Source organism: Periophthalmus magnuspinnatus, chromosome 22 (genome assembly GCF_009829125.3).
Source record: "Periophthalmus magnuspinnatus isolate fPerMag1 chromosome 22, fPerMag1.2.pri, whole genome shotgun sequence".
Classification (NCBI taxonomy): domain Eukaryota; kingdom Metazoa; phylum Chordata; class Actinopteri; order Gobiiformes; family Gobiidae; genus Periophthalmus; species Periophthalmus magnuspinnatus.
Window position 1 is genome coordinate 7,168,550 of NC_047147.1, and position 21,719 is coordinate 7,190,268.

At 44.2% G+C, this 21,719-nt stretch overlaps 1 protein-coding gene and 1 long non-coding RNA gene across 2 annotated transcripts; both read right to left on the bottom strand.

The window, feature by feature from the left end:
* Positions 1-924: 924 nt before the first annotated feature.
* LOC117390867 (collagen alpha-1(XI) chain-like) lies at positions 925-5,294 on the bottom strand. Its single transcript, XM_033988672.2, has 5 exons — positions 5,144-5,294; positions 4,384-4,496; positions 3,558-3,626; positions 2,324-2,557; positions 925-1,071 (listed from the first exon to the last, which is right to left on the bottom strand). The coding sequence occupies exons 1-5, from the start codon at positions 5,292-5,294 to the stop codon at positions 925-927; spliced, it is 714 nt and encodes a 237-aa protein (XP_033844563.2).
* Positions 5,295-6,514: 1,220 nt separating this feature from the next.
* Positions 6,515-20,991, bottom strand: LOC129457359 (uncharacterized). The gene is made up of 4 exons (XR_008649205.1): positions 20,955-20,991; positions 19,974-20,027; positions 9,227-9,334; positions 6,515-6,569 (listed from the first exon to the last, which is right to left on the bottom strand). It is a non-coding gene; the product is annotated as an uncharacterized LOC129457359 (long non-coding RNA).
* Between the last annotated feature and the right edge of the window lie 728 nt (positions 20,992-21,719).

Genomic DNA, 21,719 nt, shown 5'->3' on the forward strand with positions numbered 1-21,719 from the left:
ACAGATACATAGACATTCATACTCGAGTACTTTACTTGTACTTCATTACTGTTATTCGTCACAGTCTAATGTCACAGAGAAACATTTTACCCAAAGCCCTGGATCCTGCACCAGGAGCTTTTAAATCTGTGTCTTTTTCAGAGTAAAACACTTTGAGCGTCACGTCTTTTTCTGCCGTTTCTCATTAATTTAGTCAAAATGAGGAGAATTGACTGAAAGATGGAACTTTATTAGATTCAATTGCACCAGCCCAAAGTCAAATCTGCACCACGTCCACGGAGCCGCACAACACGACGTCGCACAACACGACGTCGCACAACACGACGTCGCACAACACGACGTCGCACAACACGACGTCGCACAACACGACGTCGCACAACACGACGTCGCACAACACGACGTCGCACAACACGACGTCGCACAACACGACGTCGCACAACACGACGCACATATGAGTTATGTAACAAAGCATCCACACTTTCTCTCACTGTTGTTTACAATCCAGTTTTTAATATTTAAATGAACTATAAAAAGCACATTAAAACATTTTCTCATTTTAGTTACAAAATTGGGTCACCTATAGGACGAGTGTCGCGTCATCACAGAAGATTTGGAACAGTGAGTCTAAAAACAGGTTTTTCAAAATAAAATCCCCTCCCAAAATATATAAACTTAATTGTGTAACCAAGGTATATACAGGGCATATGATCCTTGTTTTTGAGATAAACCACCTGAATAAGCCAGAAACAAAAACAGAAAAATGACACAGACTTAAATAAAAGAAAGATGCTTCGTACACGTGATCACAGGGAGAACGTTTGGGCTTCACATGGGGCTGACGATATGTACAAGGGGCGGCGGCTTTATTATCAAACAGAAATAAACAAAAACAACGTTATCTGGTCCTGTTTTAGCGGTCCAAATTTAGCCAAGGAAACAAACAGGCTCCACCTCGAACCCAAACTTCTGGTTGGGGTCCCCAAAGTCAGTCAACATAACGTCCACAATGGGAACCTGGTCAATTTTGGGAGTATTGATCTCCATCACAGTCTTTGCATAGCCGCTCCTCGTCTGCAACAAGAAACAAGAGACGTTAAAACAAGTCCTGGTTCAGTCCTGGTTCAGTCCTGGTTTGGTCCTGGTTCTGTCCCGGTTTAGTCCTGGTTTAGTCCTGGTTCGGTCCTGGTTTGGTCCTGGTTCAGTCCTGGTTTAGTCCTGGTTCAGTCCTGGTTTAGTCCCGGTTTAGTCCCGGTTTAGTCCCGGTTTAGTCCCGGTTCAGTCCCGGTTCAGTCCCGGTTCAGTCCCGGTTCAGTCCCGGTTCAGTCCTGGTTCAGTCCTGGTTCAGTCCTGGTTCAGTCCTGGTTTAGTCCCTCTTTGTCTCTCAGTTTTGTTCTGTCCCGGTTCAGTCCTGGTTCAGTCCTGGTTTAGTCCTGGTTCAGTCCTGGTTTAGTCCCTCTTTGTCTCTCAGTTTTGTTCTGAGTCGTTGCTTTTTTCCCTGGAGAGTTTTGTATTTTTTGTCTCCAGGAGCTAAAATCTTTTTTTTTTTTTTTTCTGATTCTAAACGGGATAAACACGTTTGATTGACACATTTGAACCTTTTGGTTTTGTGGAGAACATTATAATCGAGTGAATGAACCTCGTCTCTTTTGTTCTGTGTCGTTCACACCTGAGCTGCTCCAAAACCTTCAGCGTCACAGGAGAATCAGGCTCTGAGGTCAGACTCATTCAGCCGTTCTGACCGCCGCTCTGACCGCCGCTCTGACCGCCGCTCTGACCGCCGCTCTGACCGCCGCTCTGACCGCCGCTCCGACCTCAGCTCTGACCACCGCTCTGACCTCCGCTCTGACCTCCGCTCTGACCTCCGCTCTGACCGCTGCTCTGACCTCTCCATGTCTGACCTCAGATGATTTCATTGGAGGAATAATAGTTCTTTTCTTGGCGCTTCAATCGGATCAGGACATAATCGTGTCTATTCAGAGTCTGTACCTTTTATTCCAAATATCACAGAGTAAATGTGCCAAAAATCAAATGTGACTTGACTCTTCAGGGGTTGGCCACAAGGAGGCGCTCACAATCAAACTGAGTGGATTTAATCAGATTTGTCAGTGTTTGAACAGCGCCTCCTGCTGCCAGCCGTGGGATAAATATCTAACTCTTAAGTCTTTTATATTTGGTGCTGCAGAGTTCAGTATATCAGTCGATTATTGTGTATTTTTGGACTTTTTGTGGTTAATTTTTTGTCCATTCATAACAAGGACACCTCAGACAGTTAAAATATCATCATGAAAATAATGAAATAAAATCAAACCAAAGCGAGACTCACCGCACATCCGTCTGACAGGGCTTTGATGTACGGGTTATTATCGTAGGACATTTCCTCGTCGTTGGCTCCCAGGAAGCGCACAGCCTTGTCGTAGCTGTCGCTGGCGGAGTCGTGCCACGCCACAGACTGGTGACAGCTGTAGGTGAAGTTCTGCCGCGCCGAAGCCGTGAGGAGCCTAAGGAAGGTCATCTGGACCATGTTTATCGAGCTCCCCTCCACGTCCACGTAGGACAGCTGCAGACAGAGATAAGACGCACTCTGAGATTACAGCCGCAGAGGGACGTGTTGGCTTAAACGATCAATGTGTTAGCTTAAAATATGAATGTGTTAGCTTAAAGTATGAATGTGTTAGCTTAAATGATCAATGTGTTAGCTTAAAACGTGTGTGTTAGCTTAAAACATGAATGCGTTAGCTTAAATGATCAATGTGTTAGCTTAAAACATGAATGCGTTAGCTTAAAACATGAATGTGCTATCTTAAAAGATCAATGTTAGCTTAAAACATGAATGTGTTAGCTTAATCGATCAATGTGTTAGCTTAAACATGAATGTGTTAGCTTAAATAATGAATGTGTTAGCATTAGCGCTGCATTAGCCTGTACCTTTGGTTAATGATCATCTCTATGATTAAACTCTGTATTGATCTTTTATTCAGACTTTCTCTTGTTTGTATTTTTCAGGTTAAAGTGAATCAAACTACAGTAAAGTCCAGCTAGAGGATAAGACGGGTCTGTGGTGAGTCCAAGTTTAGTCCTGGTTTAGTCCTGGTTTAGTCCCGGTTCAGTCCCGGTTCAGTCCTGGTTTAGTCCCGGTTTAGTCCCGGTTCAGTCCTGGTTTAGTCCCGGTTTAGTCCTGATTTAGTCCCAGTCTTAATCGAGGACACTGTTAATCTCCTTTTTATTTTCTGATTAGACTTTTTGGTTAAGGTCGTGTGATTTTTGTGATTTTTGTGACATTTGTGACATGTGACAGTTGAAAAGCTTCTTTATATTCGAGCGTTTGACGTCAGTTTATGTTTGAAATGAGGCCGAGGTTAAAGGAGCAGATCAGCTCAAAATGAACAGGCTCCAGTCGACTGAGCTCAGGGTTTAATAGAAACTGTGGAGTGTCAGGAGTTTGTAATTTCACGGCCAGAGCAGCATTTTGAGTCTATTAGTGCTAAACTGAACAATGAGCAGCAGAAACGAGAAGAGAGAGAGAAACGAGCAGCAGAAATGAGAGAGAATCTACTCACCATTTTCCCGCGCTTAAACTCACTGAACCATGACCCTGGCGTTTCTTTGGGCCATGACGATATTCTGACCTGTGGATGACACAAACACATCAGCTCTGGACAATTTTAGTCTCCAGGTCTCTCAGTCTCCAGGACTCTTATTCTTCAGGTCTCTTAGTCTCCAGGTCTTACTCTCCAGGTCTCTCAGTCTTCAGGTCTTAGTCTCCAGGTCTTAGTCTCCAGGTCTTATTCTGCAGGTCTTATTCTGCAGGTCTTATTCTGCAGGTCTTATTCTCCAGGTCTCTCAGTCTCCAGGTCTCTCAGTCTTCAGGTCTCTTAGTCTCCAGGTCTTAGTCTCCAGGTCTTATTCTCCAGGTCTCTCAGTCTCCAGGTCTCTCAGTCTCCAGGTCTCTCAGTCTTCAGGTCTCTCAGTCTTCAGGTCTCTCAGTCTCCAGGTCTCTTAGTCTCCAGGTCTTATTCTCCAGGTCTCTCAGTCTTCAGGTCTCTTAGTCTCCAGGTCTTATTCTGCAGGTCTTATTCTCCAGGTCTCTCAGTCTCCAGGTCTCTCGGTCTTCAGGTCTCTTATTCTCCAAGTCTCTCAGTCTCCAGGTCTCTTAGTCTCCAGGTCTCTCGGTCTCTCGGTCTCCAGGTCTCTCAGTCTCCAGGTCTCTCAGTCTCCAGGTCTCTCAGTCTCCAGGTCTCGTATTCTTCAGGTCTCTTAGTCTCCAGGTCTATCAGTCTCCAGGTCTTAGTCTCCAGGTCTCAGTCTCCAGGTCTCTCTGGTCTTAATATTTGATGACACCTGGTCACACTGAGGTTACGTTTCTGCTCGTACAAACACACTCACCCCGTTGGACTTCTTATCTGGGTAGATGCAGGTTTCACCGCCAGCCGTAAAGTTACAGTAAACTTTGAAGGAGTCTCCAGAGCAGCCCTGGTTTGGATCGATCCAGTACTCACCTGAGGAAGAGGAGGAAGATGAGAGGAGGGGAGAGTTAGAAGGACAACGAGCCAAGAAACGGGTGATAAACCCTGATAAAAGTGTGCCTCCCTGAAGGAGCAGGGATGAGGTCTCCTGCCAAACGTTTAGGAGGTCTCCAGCTAAACTTTGAGGAGGTCTCCAGACTTTAAGGAGGTCTCCACACTTTAAGGAGGTCTCCACACTTTAAGGAGGTCTCCAAACTTTAAGGTCTCCAGCCAAAACAGTCTCTTCCAAAACATTTTAAATTGATCATTATCCAAACTTTCCAGGTTTTCCAAAGTGCACATGAACCTTCTTTCTACGGGTGTCAGAGTGATAGAAAATACAATTAACCAAAACAAACTATTCCATGTTTTGAGCGGAGAAAGTACTCAAAATGGCCGACAGATTTGACGATGTTTCTACTTTACAGAAATAATGATGCAAATATAGTAAGTATTTGTATTATTTATAAGTTTGGCATATTCATAACACCTTCTGTACGAGCAGAACTCCACAAACAGGACGGCGTCTCTCGAGTCTCATTTGTGGAGGCTTACAGACTTCCATTACAATCTGGCCCGGCTTAATGCACCTGCAGTGCATATGCTGTGTGTCATTAGATTTGTGCGTTGTGGGGACTGACCATCTGGGAACTCGGGATGGGACAGCTGCAGGTCTTTGCAGGTCCGGGCGGGGTTGTTCTGGGTGCCCATGGGGTACTTCATACGCTCTATGTCCTGTTTGAGGAGGTTCAAAGAGCTGAAGATGTCCTCCATGCCCTCGCCATAGTCCATGTAACCTCCGGCCGTGTTGGCCTGCGTGTCGCTGGAGCGTTTGGTCTTCTTAGGAGACGAGATGGGCAGGGGCTGGATGACCTCACCGGGGGGACCCTGGTTTGGGAAAAGTTTAGTTTTATTTGTGATGTTTAATGTTTGAGACAGTTACAGTTAAAATCCTGTTGGTTTGATCATCTTCATCTGGAGTTTTAAACGTTCGCTCTTTTTGTGCCTTGAGGGTTTCACTGCGACAAAAACACTGTCGTCAGTTTACATTAAAACATTTCTTTTGTGCAGGGAAATATTCTCAAAATTACACCAATCAACAGGAAACAAACCCATGAACACATGAACATTTACATAATAATAATAATAATAAAAGTGCCTAAGTCTTATACGGCGCTTTTCCAGACGCTTAGAGTTGCTCTACAGTTTGTCTGATTCATTCACTCTGTGCTGGAGCCACAGCTGCCCTGGGACAGACTCATGGAAGTGAGTCTGACACTCTGCACCATCTGACCCTTGACTCATTTAGATCCACAGTCTGTTTAAAGAAGTGACTGAGTGAGACGTCCCCACAGCGTTCAGTCACATGAAGCTCATCGAGGCTGGAGCAGGTGTCAGGACCATCTGGAGCCCAGATCCATATTTGGAATTCCGGCTGTTATTGTCATAGCAACCGACGAGCCAATCAGGAGCGAGGCGAAGGTGACCCCCCCTCCCCCCTCCCGCTGGTTTAACAGGGAGCGGACGCAGAGCGACGCTCTGGATCAAACTTGGGTTTTCAGTACAAAGGTAAGCCAGAGTCTACGATGCTGGTGTTTGTGACGCGGCGGGTCAGGGGTCAGAGGTCAGGGGTGACCAGGGGACAGTCTGTGGTTCATCTGATAATGACAGAGTTTGAACAGCTGCAGCTCCATCAGCTCGAGTTTAAACGGGCGTAGTTCACATAAACCTCAGAGATACTCACAGGAGCACCTGGAGGACCGATCGCTCCGGTGTCTCCTTTAGCACCGGCTGGACCCTGAGGAAAAAACACAAGTCCTTTAGTTTGATCCGACACAAACCAGACATGTTTAAAGCACACGTGTTTAAAACACGTGTTCAAACAGATTAAAACAGGACTCACCGTTGAACCTTTGGCTCCTTTTGGCCCCTGAGGACCCTGTTAAAGGGACAGAGTGTGTCAGAGCGAGGACAGAATATTAATGAGACTTTAGTGTCGACGGCGAGACTTACAGGTAAACCAGGAGGACCAGGGGGCCCGAGGGGCCCGGACGCACCAGCGATGCCCTGAGTACAGAGACAGGGTCAGAAACACAACTCACAGGGAGACGGGGTCAGAAACACGACTGTCACAGGGAGACGGGGTCAGAAACACGACTCGCAGGGAGACGGGGTCAGAAACACGACTCGCAGGGAGACGGGGTCAGAAACACGACTCGCAGGGAGACGGGGTCAGGATCATTTCCTCTGTTTTCATATTTATCTGTAGTTACTAAATATACTGCATGTTCTATTATCTCTCATTCCCTCGTTCTTTTAAACACTTTATTTTCGTTCCCTCGTTCTTTTAAACACTTTATTTTCATTCCCTCGTTCTTTTAAACACTTTATTTTCATTCCCTCGTTCTTTTAAACACTTTATTTTCATTCCCTCGTTCTTTTAAACACTTTATTTTCGTTCCCTCGTTCTTTTAAACACTTTCTGCTGGACTCTGTGTGGTCCAGATCCTCTGGGGTCACTGGAGTTCGTGGAGCTGAAGTTAATTAGATTCATTTGTGTTTCATTTAACGGTTTTAATTACGCCGTAAACGGTGGGTGGATTTTGAACATGGGCGGGATGCAAAACTTTCAAGCCTCTAATGAAACGTAATCTATAAAAGACGGGAGTTTCAGCATCAAAATTATTCAGTTAATTATTCATTTAATTTAAGCAGAGTAGAGTTCAGATACGTCCCAGGTCCACGGGCTGAAAAAGACCTGGACTAAAGCCGGACTCTGGACTTTTCTGTGTTTAAAATATCTGAGTTTTCACAGAATGAAACGGCTCGAGTCAAAGAGTCAGGACCAAGACGAAAGACAAAGACACGAACTGAAGAACAAAGACGAGAATGTGTGAACGGGTCTGTGTGATCGGGTCTGTGTGATCGGGTCTGTGTGAACGGGTCTGTGTGAACGGGTCTGTGTGAGCGGGTCTGTGTGAACGAGTGTGTGAACGGATCTGTGTGAACGGGTCGGGGTGAACGGGTCTGTGCGATCGGGTCTATGAACGGGTCTGTGTCTAAGTGTGCGTCTGTGTGTGTAGGGGTGAGTCTGTGTCTGTGTGTGTAGGTGTGCGTCTGTGTGTGTAGGTGTGCATCTGTGCGTGTGTCTGTGTGTAAGTGTGCGTCTGTGTGTAGGGGTGTGTCTGTGTGTGTAGGGGTGCGTCTGTGTGTGTGTTTGTGTGTAAGTGTGCGTCTGTGTGTGTGTTTGTGTGTAAGTGTGCGTCTGAGCATAAATAATAAAAACATCGTAAAAACAAACGGGTCGTTCTTCTCGCTGCTTTTGCTGCTAATGACAAAAATCCATCAAAATTCCTGTTTGAAAATTCTATTGTTTAAAATCTTAAGACTCAAGGTTAAAAAATAAACTCAGACAGTGACGAGTTTACGGTTTGTGCGGAGAAATCCCAAGAAAACGGAGACACGGAAGGACAAAAACCTTTAAAAAGCAAAATGAAAACCGCTGCCTCATTATCGTTTCAAAAAGTCAGATTTAAAGACGCTCTGGAGATGTCCCGCAATACGGCATTAATGTTTGACAAGCAGGTGACAGGCATTTTCGCAGTAAAGATATCGAAGATTGATAAGTTTAATTCCATCCTCTGGAGCAGGGGTCACCAACCTTTTTTAACCTGAGAGCTACTTTATGGGCACTGAGTCATACGAAGGGCTACCAGTTTGAGACGCTCTTCTGAAATAACACATTTGCTCAGTTTGCCTTTAGTTATAAATTATTAACAATGATAAATGATAATCATCTATGTGAACACACTAATCACGTTGCAAGACACTGATCACATTAATGATTTCTCAAAATAATTATCAACGATGAGCAAGGAGGGAAACAGATATCAGTATTCAGCACTTTAACTTTACTAATCTTAGTAATTGTTAAATTTCCAGATGACACTTACATCACTACATCTCATAGGAAAAGTATCCCATTTTCACTATCCATTGACAAACCTTTTTAACAAAACATAAATAATATACATTGCACCATGTTTCATAAAGTTATCAATTATGTAATGTTAAAGAAAAATAAGCTTACATATTTTTAAATAAATTTCGGTTGCGTTGTGTGACTTTGTCGTGGAAAAAGCCTGGTGTTTACCCAAAGCTGCGTTTGTGAGACGTAGTGAAGTGTCCCTCCACATTGTGCCGCTTTGCCGTCGCCACAGTCGCTCCGCAGATGAGATACGCGCAGGTTTCTTTTACAGTCTTAAATCGTTGTGAAAGTGATCTCTTTATTTTCTACCATGTTTTGGAGAAAGAAACTGCATTCAGCGCATCCTCACAGCGCTCGCGAGCGGAGCACTGGTTTTGTCACGCGCACAATACTGACCTTTGAAGTGAGTAGGTCAAAGTTCACCTTAACTTATCTATCTACACTTCACGTATAATGAACATATGTTTAAGATATTGTCATTTTTAAATCTATATAAACGCAAGGGTGATTAAAAAATAGCAACAGAATAAAATTAAATTTTAGATGCAGTGAGTTGTGCTATTTTTAGAACTGGTCTGCGGGCGACTCATGTGGGGCTTGGGGGCGACATGGCGCCCGCGGGCACAGGGTTGGTGACCCCTGCTCTGGAGCATCTAACATCGCCTGTGACGAGCCCAGAGGCGAAGGGGGAGGCGGCCTCTGGACCGCGGCACGATTGAGGTCGTTCATCACTTACATTGTCTCCTTTTCCACCGGGGGATCCTTGAGGTCCAGGCAAACCGCGGTCTCCCTTCTCTCCCTGCTCGCCGGGCGGCCCGATCAAACCAATCAGACCTGGATGACCCTGAGAGCAGAAACAAATGAGCACGTGAACACACAGGAGCGCCAACAAGTGTGTGTGTGTGTGTGTGTGTGAGCAGAAACAAACAAGCACGTGAACACACAGGAGCACCAACGTGTGTGTGTGTGTGAGTGTGTGTTGTGTTCTTGTTTTATATTCTCTTTTGGTGGACACATGTGAGACTGTTGTATTTCACTGAGTTTAAATCTACTCTAGGGTTTATATTATATTATTTATATTTATGTTTATGTAACCCGTGTCATATAATGTCCCGCTTCCGGTGAGGAGTTGGTTGTGGCGGGACAATTTCCTTTATTAGCGGTGACGTCAGACGCCAAGACCTGTCTCATGCTGCTCCTGCTGTGGCTGATTCTGGCTGTTTCTTTTGGCAATTTCATGGAAGAAAATACATAAAACTACATTTGGACTCGACAGATACTTACCACTATCACTATCCGCTCAACGGTAAGCAATTTAATTGATGTTTCACAAAGTTACGCATGTTTTGCGGAGCTGCGGATCTCCCTTTTAACATGCGTCGGGACTAACGCTAACAATAGCATTTAAAATAATGCGGTCGGCGCGACCAAGAACGGTCTTTTTGGTTTAATTTTTACTTTATTCACATCTTTGCGTAAGCCGAACCTTTTGCCATGAAGGCTAGTGTTAATTTATTACTTTATTTTGATTGAATTTGATCCGGTTCGCTGCTTTTGGTTACTTTTTGAAATCTGAGTTGAGATAACTATGATGTTTTGAATAGGGCATTCTTTTGTGATGCGCAGCATTAGAAGCTCCATGTTTTTTTTTTTTTATGAATTAGGCTTAGACGCCATGACATTTGATTTATTGATGAAATTTAAAAGTGCACTTTGCTTGATTTTGACCTGACTTGACTTGACCTGACTTTACTTGATTTGACCTGACTTGACCTGACCTTACTTTTGCTTTGCTTTTTAAAATCAAAGCTAGTTATTGGAATTATTATTTAATTGTTATTGATAAATTAATTTCTATGTAACAAGAATGATTTGGTTATATATACTGCATGTATGGCATGTATTTATTCGTTATTTATTGAAGTTATAGTAATGATGCATTACTTTAAGCTAATTTATTAATTGTATGCTAATTTTATTTTTGGTTTACTGACCCTGTTTTTAGGTCAGGTTTTTTTTCCCCTGCACTGAATCCCATGACAACCTCACAATAACCTGGATGGCGAGCTACCCTTTTCCTTCATAGACTGGTAGGAACAAACGAACCTTTTCAGTTTCCTGCTTCTTGGATTATAACAAGTTTTGGATCATAAAGACATTACACATTGAACACAACCTTTGGAACAAATACTCGAACCTGGAACTGGAACGGGACATTTTTTTTGGGTTCTGTTGCATTACATTTTGTTTTTGTATTAATCATAAAGTAATTTCATATTTATAATTCATTGTATATATGTATATATATATATTATTGCATACCTGCCTAAATAACTAATATTGAACTTAATATATATAATTTTTTGACTAAGATTCCGTGTTGATGTATTTATTCACACACACTGGCTCCCTACCGTACCTACATCTGGTCACATTGCAGTCAGGTCCTAATTAGCCCCTAGTTGCGTTACAAGTGGCGAGCTAGCCAGGAGTCTTTGTGTGTGAATATTAATTTTGGTTTTGGGAAAAAAAAGTAAACTATGGATTTCATTTTGCAATCAGGTGTTAATATATCACAGTGCGTGATGATTTCTGGTGTAACTAATTCTAGTTCTGACAATGAAATACTGGATTGCTTGCGCAAGTATGGGGCGCTTAACCGCGTGTTGCCTATTAGTGAACCAAGCAGTAGTTTACATAAAAACCTGATCGTTGAGTTTAATGAATCGGCCGCTTTTATTGGTCTAAAGCCGCTATTACCATATAAATACACGTCTACGCTTACTAACCGTGAGTACTGCGTCACTTCGCTTGCGGACGAACTTTCAGCCACAGCAGGAGACAGTAGCGTCACCCCTGACTACCTGCAGGGACTTAAACAAATGGCCGACCAGAGTGGTACACGTTTTGAAGATATGCTCAGAACTGTGATGAAACAAATCAGCCAACATTTGAGCACAAGTGGAGCAAATGAGAATGATGATGAATATAATAATGATGATGAGGACGACGACGATGATGACGATGATGATGATGAAGGTGAGGAGCCCACAGTGGACATGACCAATACACAACCAGTGTCCGGATCGCACGTACCACTGTCCATACCTCAAGCCTCTCAGCCTGCCCCTAGCCAGTTCACCGCTGACCAGCAGGGGGCACAATCAAGACAGAGCCAACAACAAAGACCAAGTGATGCTGGATCAAGGCCAAGAGTTTCACTCACTAATGAAGAACTAAACCCACTAGGAATACAGAAAGTTGTTGTCGAGCATGTCGTACGCAACACAGAACTAACTGCTCCAACTTCGGTAAGACTCCGCTCATTTTCTGGACGAGTTCCCAAGCCAAACAATGAAGCGGACTTTGAATCATGGCGTTCACAAATTGAGTTACTGCTTGCTGATCCCAGTTTATCGCTACTGCATGTGACCAGACGCATCATAGAGAGCCTGCTGTCGCCTGCTGCTGACCTGGTCAGAGGTTTGGGCCCAGAAACACCACCTACTGTCTTGTTACGCATATTGGATTCAGCATTTGACACTGTACAGGACGGAGAGGAGTTGTTTGCCCAGTACCTGAACATCCTGCAGAACCCAGGGGAGCGGCCGTCATCTTATCTCCAGCGGCTGCAGCTAACGCTCAACACTGTTGTCAAAAGGGGAGGAATACAGGCTGTCGACATGGAGAAACATCTCATTAAGCAATTTGTGCGTGGATGCTGGGACAACACTGTAATAACAAAGCTACGACTGGAGCAGAAGAAAGATGATCCACCTTCATTCTCAGATCTCCTGCTATCATTACGAACAGAAGAAGACAGACAACAAGCCAAAGAATCATTAATGAAAAAACACATTGGTTTCAGTTCTTCAAAGCAGAAAGCCAACATCCAGTCCCAGAGCACCTGTTCCTGTGGCCACTCCTCAACATCTAAGGAGGAACTCAAAGAACTGAAAAAACAAATGCAAGAACTTCAACGCCAAATGTCTGCTCTTCTGTCCAAGACAAATCCAGCCGAGCTCAAACCAGCTTCACGCCAGTCCAACCAGCCTCAGTCCACTACCAAACCCAAACCATGGTACTGTTTTAAGTGTGGTGAAGATGGGCACATTTCCTCTTCCTGCACCAACACAGCCAATCCTCGTCTGGTAGAGCAAAAGAAAAAGCAGTTGCGGCAAAAGCAGCAAACCTGGACAAATAGGAATCTTCAGTTAAACTAGAAGCAGCTTCTGTGAAGGGACACTCAGAAGCTGCCATCACCAACAGTCCCAAGAACCAGCCATACAGTATACGCGCACTGCCAAGAGGTCTGGTGGGAATGAAGAGCACTGGTCAAGTCCAAATCAGAGATGATCATTACAACTGTCTCCTTGATACTGGTTCCCAAGTCACCACAATTCCACATTCCTTCTACAACATTTATTTGTCAGACCATGAGATCAAGCCATTGGATGACCTACTGGAAATAGAAGGAGCAAATGGAGAGTCTGTACCATACCTGGGGTACATTGAAATAAATATGACTTTCCCACCTGAGTTCCTCGGCACAAACATCAACATTGACACTCTGGCTCTTGTTGTCCCTGATGTAAAGCAGTCGCAACCACTGATCCTCATTGGCACCAATACTCTTGACGTCGCCTACACCAAGCATGTACAAACTGAACAGTCCTTCCAGCCTGCTGTCCCTGGTTACCAAGCTGTTCTAAAGATCCTGCAGTTTCGGTACAGTCAAAGCATGGATGACCAGTACGCCACAGCTACCCTGCATTTTAACCAGTCACACACCATCTGTGCTGGCCAAACTACTGTCCTCGAGGGATTACTGGCCACACGGTTACTGCAAGGCGAAAGGGCAGTACTGATTGAACACCCCGCGTCATGCCCTCTGCCTGGTGGACTCATTGTGAAGTCTTGCATTACTGACCTGCCCCGACGACGGCCATGTCATCTGCCAGTTATAGTCAGCAATGAGTCTGATCATGCAATTACCATCCCAGCAAAAGCAGTCATTGCAGAAATAAGCGCCTTCCGGACTATCTACTCCAAAGAGCAAAGCATTACACACCAAGTCCAGTCTGCAGAGCCGTCAGCCCCACTACAATATGATTTTGGAGACTCACCACTCCCTCCGCAGTGGAAAGATCGCATTATCCACCAGCTGAACGACATTCCTGAGGTCTTCGCCAAGCATGACCTGGATTTTGGTCAGACAGATAAAGTGAAACACCAGATCAAACTTTCTGATCCAAGCCCATTCAAACAGAGACCAAGACCAATCCATCCTCAGGATGTTGACGCTGTGAGGAAGCACCTGCAGGAGCTGTTGGAGTCGGGAGTCATCCGGGAGTCTGATTCGCCGTTTGCTTCTCCAATTGTGGTGGTCCGCAAGAAGAATGGCTGTGTGCGCCTGTGTATTGATTACCGTAAACTCAATTTGCAGACAATTAAAGACGCTTATGCCCTCCCGAAGCTAGAAGACACGTTCTCTGCATTATCCGGATCAAAATGGTTTTCTGTGCTCGATTTGAAGTCTGGCTACTACCAGATCGAAATGGAGGAGTCTGACAAAGCTAAAACTGCTTTTGTGTGCCCATTGGGGTTCTATGAATTTAACAGGATGCCACAGGGAGTGACTAATGCTCCAAGTACCTTTCAACGGTTAATGGAGAAATGTATGGGAGAGCTCAATCTAAAAGAGGTCCTTGTTTTTATCGACGATATCATTGTCTTTGCGCCAACTCTTGAGGAGCATGAAGAACGACTGATGAAAGTCCTGAGAAGACTGAAAGAGTTCAGATTGAAACTGTCTGTTGAAAAATGTGTGTTCTTCCAAACCTCCGTCAAGTACCTTGGCCACGTCGTTTCTCAGCACGGTGTTGAAACAGACCCAGATAAAATCAAGACCCTTACCACATGGCCAGTCCCAACAAACTTGAAAGAGCTGCGATCCTTCCTTGGTTTCGCTGGGTACTATCGCCGATTTGTCCAAGGATACTCTGCCATCACCAAGCCACTTCACGAACTCACTGCTGGTTACCCTCCGTCTCAGAGAAAGCTGAAGTCCAAAGTAAAACAAGAATGCTACCTGAATCCTAAAGAGCCATTCGGAGGACGCTGGTCAGCTGAGTGTCAAAAAGCCTTTGAAGCTGTCATAGACAAACTTACCACTGCTCCTGTTCTCGCATTTGCTGACCCTCAGAAACCTTACACTCTCCACACCGATGCAAGTTCTACAGGCCTTGGCGCTGTGCTCTACCAAGAACAAGATGGGCAGAACAGAGTTGTGGCTTATGCCAGCAGAGGCCTTTCCAAGAGCGAAGCAAAGTATCCAGCTCATAAACTCGAGTTCCTTGCATTGAAATGGGCAGTTTCAGAAAAGTTCAATGACTATCTCTACGGCGCTCAATTCACCGTTGTCACAGACAGCAACCCTCTAACTTACCTGCTGACATCAGCCAAGCTCGACGCCACCAGCTACAGATGGCTGTCCGCTCTGTCCACCTTCAACTTCAAACTCATTTACAGAGCAGGCAAGCAGAATGCTGATGCTGACGGGCTGTCACGCCGTCCGCATGGTGACCTGTCTGATGACCCACTATCCCGTAAAGAAAGAGAGCGAGTATTGAAATTTGCCCAGCAACATTTACAAGATCTAGAATATGCCTCAATTGACCAACACACTATCAGAGCAATATCTGATCGTCATTTGATCTTCGGACCAGAAGCTGCTGACCTGAACCGTGCTCTCATCTTGTCTTTGTCTACCCAAGCCGACAGTGTCCCTGACAGTTTTGTAAATGACACACAGTTCGCTTCGCCTGTTCTTCCTCGACTCTCAGCTGCTGACATTGCCACCAAGCAGCGAGCCGACCCCACCATCCAGCATGTTATTGCACAGCTCGAGCGTGGAGAGTCGCCCCCACCACTGCTGAGAGAACAGCTGCCCGACCTGCCTCTGTTACTGAGAGAAGTAAAAAAACTGGAGCTCCATAACAACCTTCTCATCAGGAAGAGACAGGTGGGAAGTGAGCACACCTTCCAACTTGTGTTGCCAGAAGAATATCGAGCTGATGTGTTGCACCAACTTCACAACCAGATGGGCCACATGGGTATCGAGAGGACTCTGGACCTGGTCCGATCCCGTTTTTACTGGCCGAGGATGTCTGTTGATGTGGTCAACAAAATCAGGACCTGTGGCAGATGTGTGAGACGGAAGTCCTTACCTGAACATGCGGCACCTCTTGTCAACATCCAGACCTCGGGTCCCCTGGAGTTGGTCTGCATGGATTTCTTGTCTGTTGAGCCTTGTGGTAGAATCAAAGATATCCTTGTCATGACTGACCATTTCACGAAATATGCAGTTGCTGTACCGACCACCAACCAAAAGGCCACCACCGTTGCCAAGTGCCTATGGGACAACTTTCTTGTGCATTACGGCATTCCAGAAAAGCTGCACAGTGATCAGGGCCCTGATTTTGAATCCCGCATCATTCGAGAACTTTGTGAAATGACGGGCATCCACAAGATCAGAACGACACCTTACCATCCAAGAGGTAACCCTGTGGAGCGATTCAACAGAACTTTACTGGACATGTTGGGAACTCTGAGTGAACAAGAAAAACAACATTGGAAAGATCATGTAAAACCTTTTGTCCATGCATATAATTGCACAAAGAACGACGCTACGGGATTCTCACCATACGAACTCATGTTTGGCCGCCAACCAAGACTTCCTGTTGATCTGGCCTTCGGACTGCCGTTGAATGATAACAAGCTAGACTCTCATTTACAGTATGTCCAGAAGTTGAGGTCACACCTGAAGGACAGTTACCAGCTGGCCAGTGAGAATTCCCAGAAACTGATGGACCGAAATAAAACCAGATTTGATCGTCATGTTACAGCTTCAGAGTTAAACATCGGAGACAGAGTTTTGGTGAGGAACGTGCGCTTGAGAGGCAAGCACAAACTGGCTGATAAGTGGGAGCCCGATGTATACATAGTGGTGACAAAAGCCGGCAATCTCCCTGTGTACACCGTGAGACCAGAGGGCAAAGATAAACCACTGCGAACTCTGCACAGAGACCTTCTCCTGCCCTGTGGGTACCTACCTGCTCATGTTGAAAACCTACCTGTGAAGAAGGAAGACTCACCTGTGCCGCCTTCGCCAGTATCACTGCCTCCACACCCTAGCGATGAAGAGTCAGAGGATGAAATCTTACCTGTATACGTTCCGTCTGTGCCTGAACCTGTAATATTTTCAACTGTTATTGATTTACCTGTTGCCATGCCGCCAGTTCCTTCTGCTGAGCTGCCTGAGTCTCTTGTTTCACCACCAGCTTCTGCCACTAATGAGCATCATGAATCTATGATTGAGTCTGCAGGTGGTGGGTCTCAAGTTGCTGAAGAAGTTCTGGCTGAAGGCGCAGAAGAACTTGACACTGAATCTGAACCTACACCAATTGACCTTGAACCAATCAATCTAGCAGAAGATTCCAAAACTCTTTCCACGTCACCGGAACCTTCTGTCATTGATCCAGAATCCAATTCACCCATGTCAGAACCGTCGAGTCCTGAACCTGAACAAACCCTACGCCGTACAGGCCGCACAAGATGCCCACCTGAGAGACTGCAATATGTACAACTTGGCCATCCGTTGTTAAAAAGCATCCAAACCATCCTTCACGGCTTGAGCACAGCCTTCACCTTTGCTGTTCAAGAGGATGAAAATGAGGAGGTGTTTCCGTGCTCCAGTTAGTCCGTTATTGAGTGCCAGCCTGGTCCATGTCCGAGGACGAACATGAGATCAGGGGGGGAAAGTGTAACCCGTGTCATATAATGTCCCGCTTCCGGTGAGGAGTTGGTTGTGGCGGGACAATTTCCTTTATTAGCGGTGACGTCAGACGCCAAGACCTGTCTCATGCTGCTCCTGCTGTGGCTGATTCTGGCTGTTTCTTTTGGCAATTTCATGGAAGAAAATACATAAAACTACATTTGGACTCGACAGATACTTACCACTATCACTATCCGCTCAACGGTAAGCAATTTAATTGATGTTTCACAAAGTTACGCATGTTTTGCGGAGCTGCGGATCTCCCTTTTAACATGCGTCGGGACTAACGCTAACAATAGCATTTAAAATAATGCGGTCGGCGCGACCAAGAACGGTCTTTTTGGTTTAATTTTTACTTTATTCACATCTTTGCGTAAGCCGAACCTTTTGCCATGAAGGCTAGTGTTAATTTATTACTTTATTTTGATTGAATTTGATCCGGTTCGCTGCTTTTGGTTACTTTTTGAAATCTGAGTTGAGATAACTATGATGTTTTGAATAGGGCATTCTTTTGTGATGCGCAGCATTAGAAGCTCCATGTTTTTTTTTTTTTTATGAATTAGGCTTAGACGCCATGACATTTGATTTATTGATGAAATTTAAAAGTGCACTTTGCTTGATTTTGACCTGACTTGACTTGACCTGACTTTACTTGATTTGACCTGACTTGACCTGACCTTACTTTTGCTTTGCTTTTTAAAATCAAAGCTAGTTATTGGAATTATTATTTAATTGTTATTGATAAATTAATTTCTATGTAACAAGAATGATTTGGTTATATATACTGCATGTATGGCATGTATTTATTCGTTATTTATTGAAGTTATAGTAATGATGCATTACTTTAAGCTAATTTATTAATTGTATGCTAATTTTATTTTTGGTTTACTGACCCTGTTTTTAGGTCAGGTTTTTTTTTCCCCTGCACTGAATCCCATGACAACCTCACAATAACCTGGATGGCGAGCTACCCTTTTCCTTCATAGACGGGTAGGAACAAACGAACCTTTTCAGTTTCCTGCTTCTTGGATTATAACAAGTTTTGGATCATAAAGACATTACACATTGAACACAACCTTTGGAACAAATACTCGAACCTGGAACTGGAACGGGACATTTTTTTTGGGTTCTGTTGCATTACATTTTGTTTTTGTATTAATCATAAAGTAATTTCATATTTATAATTCATTGTATATATGTATATATATATATTATTGCATACCTGCCTAAATAACTAATATTGAACTTAATATATATAATTTTTTGACTAAGATTCCGTGTTGATGTATTTATTCACACACACTGGCTCCCTACCGTACCTACATCTGGTCACATTGCAGTCAGGTCCTAATTAGCCCCTAGTTGCGTTACATTTATCTCGGGTTTGTCGAGTGAAGGTGTCGACAGTTAAATCTTTGTAAACATTTCAGAGTCAAAACAAAAACAAAGTTGAAAAAACCGAGGTACAAAAGTCCAACATTGAAAAGTCTTTACAACATGATAGATAAAGTTAAACCTGTCGCAGATTTAAAGTCAGGGGGTCACATGATCAAAGTGGGCGGGCACAGTCACCTGGTGCACGATGGGACGTGTAGGCTGAGCAGAGTTTAGCTCTTGGCAACACATTTAAATCATACATGCAATTAAATCTTGTTTTTGTTTTGATATTTTTATATTATGTCTGTGTTACGTCTGCGTTGCGTCTGCGTTACATCTGCGTTATAACCGCGTTACGTCTGTTTATGTCTACGTTACATCTGCGTTACGTCTTCGTTACAACTGCATTACGTCTGAGTTATGTCTGCGTTACATCTTTGTTACATCTGCGTTACAACTGCATTACGTCTGCGTTACATCTGCGTTCTGACTCCTCTTCAGGCTCCGTGTTTCTGAGCTGATTCAGACACACTTCTTTCTCTGTCAGAGCATCAGGCCTCGTTATATTTCAGCCGTGGATCTGACAGATGAAGACGGAGCCAAACTGCAGATTAAAGCCATAGATCACACTCAGCTCCAGATTCAATCCGTTTGAGTCTTTCGTCTTTAGTAGCGTTGATGACAAAGATCTAATTGTCTTTCTCCCAAACGCTGCTGTTAAGTTTGTAATTATAAAAGTTGTAGCGGGTTTTGTGGAGGCGTAAATGGAAATATAAGTCTGAGTTGAACTTTTGTAACAGTAAAAGTCAAAGTTAAATCTGTCACTGGACAAAAAGTTGTAGAGTGAAGACGTTTGGCCGCTCGTCCGAGTTCTGGTCAGATTCCTGCTGGACACTGCCTCATATCCGTCTGAAGGGACTAGCTAGCTACACTGAAGCTAACACACCTGTTTCTGTTTGTGGGCTCGGTTTAATGACCTTTACTATGTGTGCACTGTGAGTCATATTTAGCATAAATACACAACTCTTAATGGGTTTTTTCCACATATTAGCATCCTGGCTCGCTCTGTTGTTCTCTTTGTTTCCTTTGTTTGCTTTGGGTGGATGGGATGGAGTTATAGATGGGGATAAGTGATGTCTGAGGCCCACATTCCTGTTCAAAAAAGGATTGTCTTTCCTACAAACTGTCTTCTTTAATTCGTCCCAAACCGTTTCTTTTCTCTGGCTCTGGACCTCAGAGTCAGAGGGACCTCAAGAGGGACCTCACTCACCTTTTCTCCTTTAGAGCCGGGGTCGCCTTTGAGACCAGGGAGTCCGGGAGGGCCCTGAACACAACACACGTTTGATTTAGAAATGAAATACAGCGACGCACAACAACAACTCTAAAAATATTGTACATTATAATAAACATTATTTTACAAACTATGAATCAGTTATGAAACATTTGGTTCAGTTTAACACAAACCCTGCAGATTTATGGTGAAAACACTCTGTTCCACCCTGTGATGTCATCATGTGGTGATACAGGAAGTGCTCCACTGTGTTTTTAAACTCCACCTTCACTAGAATCATCTGGATCATTTCAGTCCTGGAGTTGTCTCTTATCTCGACTGAACTAAAGGTAAAAGGAGGAGTTAACGTGAAAACTACCACTTGATGACATCACAAGGTGGAACAGAGCGTTTTGAGCTTTGTAGATGTTACAGACTCATAATAAAGTGTGACTCAAACATGTGAATGAAACAAAACACAACTCCAGGTCTGTTTTTGAGGAGGAAACATTAGAACATGAGTCATGTTTGTGTGATACAGGGGCTTTAAATCCTGCCTCTTGTATCTTTACTCAGCATAAAATACTCACTGCTATTACTACTACTACTACTACTATTACTATTACTACTACTACTTGTATAAAACTACTCCTGAGAATCTAAAGAATCTAAATAGAATTCCCAGAGTAAACTTCTGTTCATCTGGGACGTGTTGGGGGAAATATTCTGACTAAAGTTTTTCGAGTTGAAGCTTCGATTTTGAGCAAAACAAAAATAAAAAAAAATTCAGAAGAAAAATAAATGATTTGCCCGAAATGTAAATAATATGAACCTGAATATTCAACACTGATCTAATGTTCTCTAGTTTTAAGATGAAATCAAAAATATTAAATCTATAAAGTTTGGAGCCTTTAAAGACGTAAACGGACGATGCTCCAGTGTCCAGCCTGTCCAGGTCTGACCCTGATGACCCATACTGACCATGGGCCCGGGCGGGCCGTCCTGTCCTGGAGCTCTGGGGAGACCTTGTTCACCCTGAAAAAAACAAAAGAACATTTGATCTGGACGTTGCGGTGCAGTTGTGTGATGATGAATGAGCCAAAAGAAAAAGTGTCAGTGTGAGTGTGAGGTCAGTGTGAGGTCAGTGTGTGTGTTTATATCAGATTTACGACGGGGCCGGGGATGCCTCTCAGACCTTCGGGGCCTGGTTTTCCGGGGGGTCCCTGGGGTCCGACTGGTCCAGTTTTACCTGCGGGGCCCTCTGACCCAGCCTCACCCTGTGGACACACACACATACATACACACACCTACACACAACACACAGGCACACACACACACAGACAACACACACACATACACACACACAACACACACATACACACCCCACACAGGCACACACACCCCCCCCAACCCACACACCCAAACACACAAACACACACACACAAACACAGGGGGGACTATGGAAACTGTGGAATTACTATTAATTTACCGGTAGTCACCTGGCAAATCCAAAGTAAATACCTTTGTATTTTTAAACAGGATATCGGTCTCTACTCCTACTGTGCAATCAGATTTGTTTATTTTAGTGATGCTTGAAACAAACTTGCTCATTGGTCACAAGGAAAATTCTCTCACCTCAAAGTTTAGTGTGCTGCTCATTGAAACCCACTGAGACACAGGCAGAAACATGCAAACTTCACACATAAAAGCAGTGCAGTGTACACAAATGCTACAATAGTGACCTCT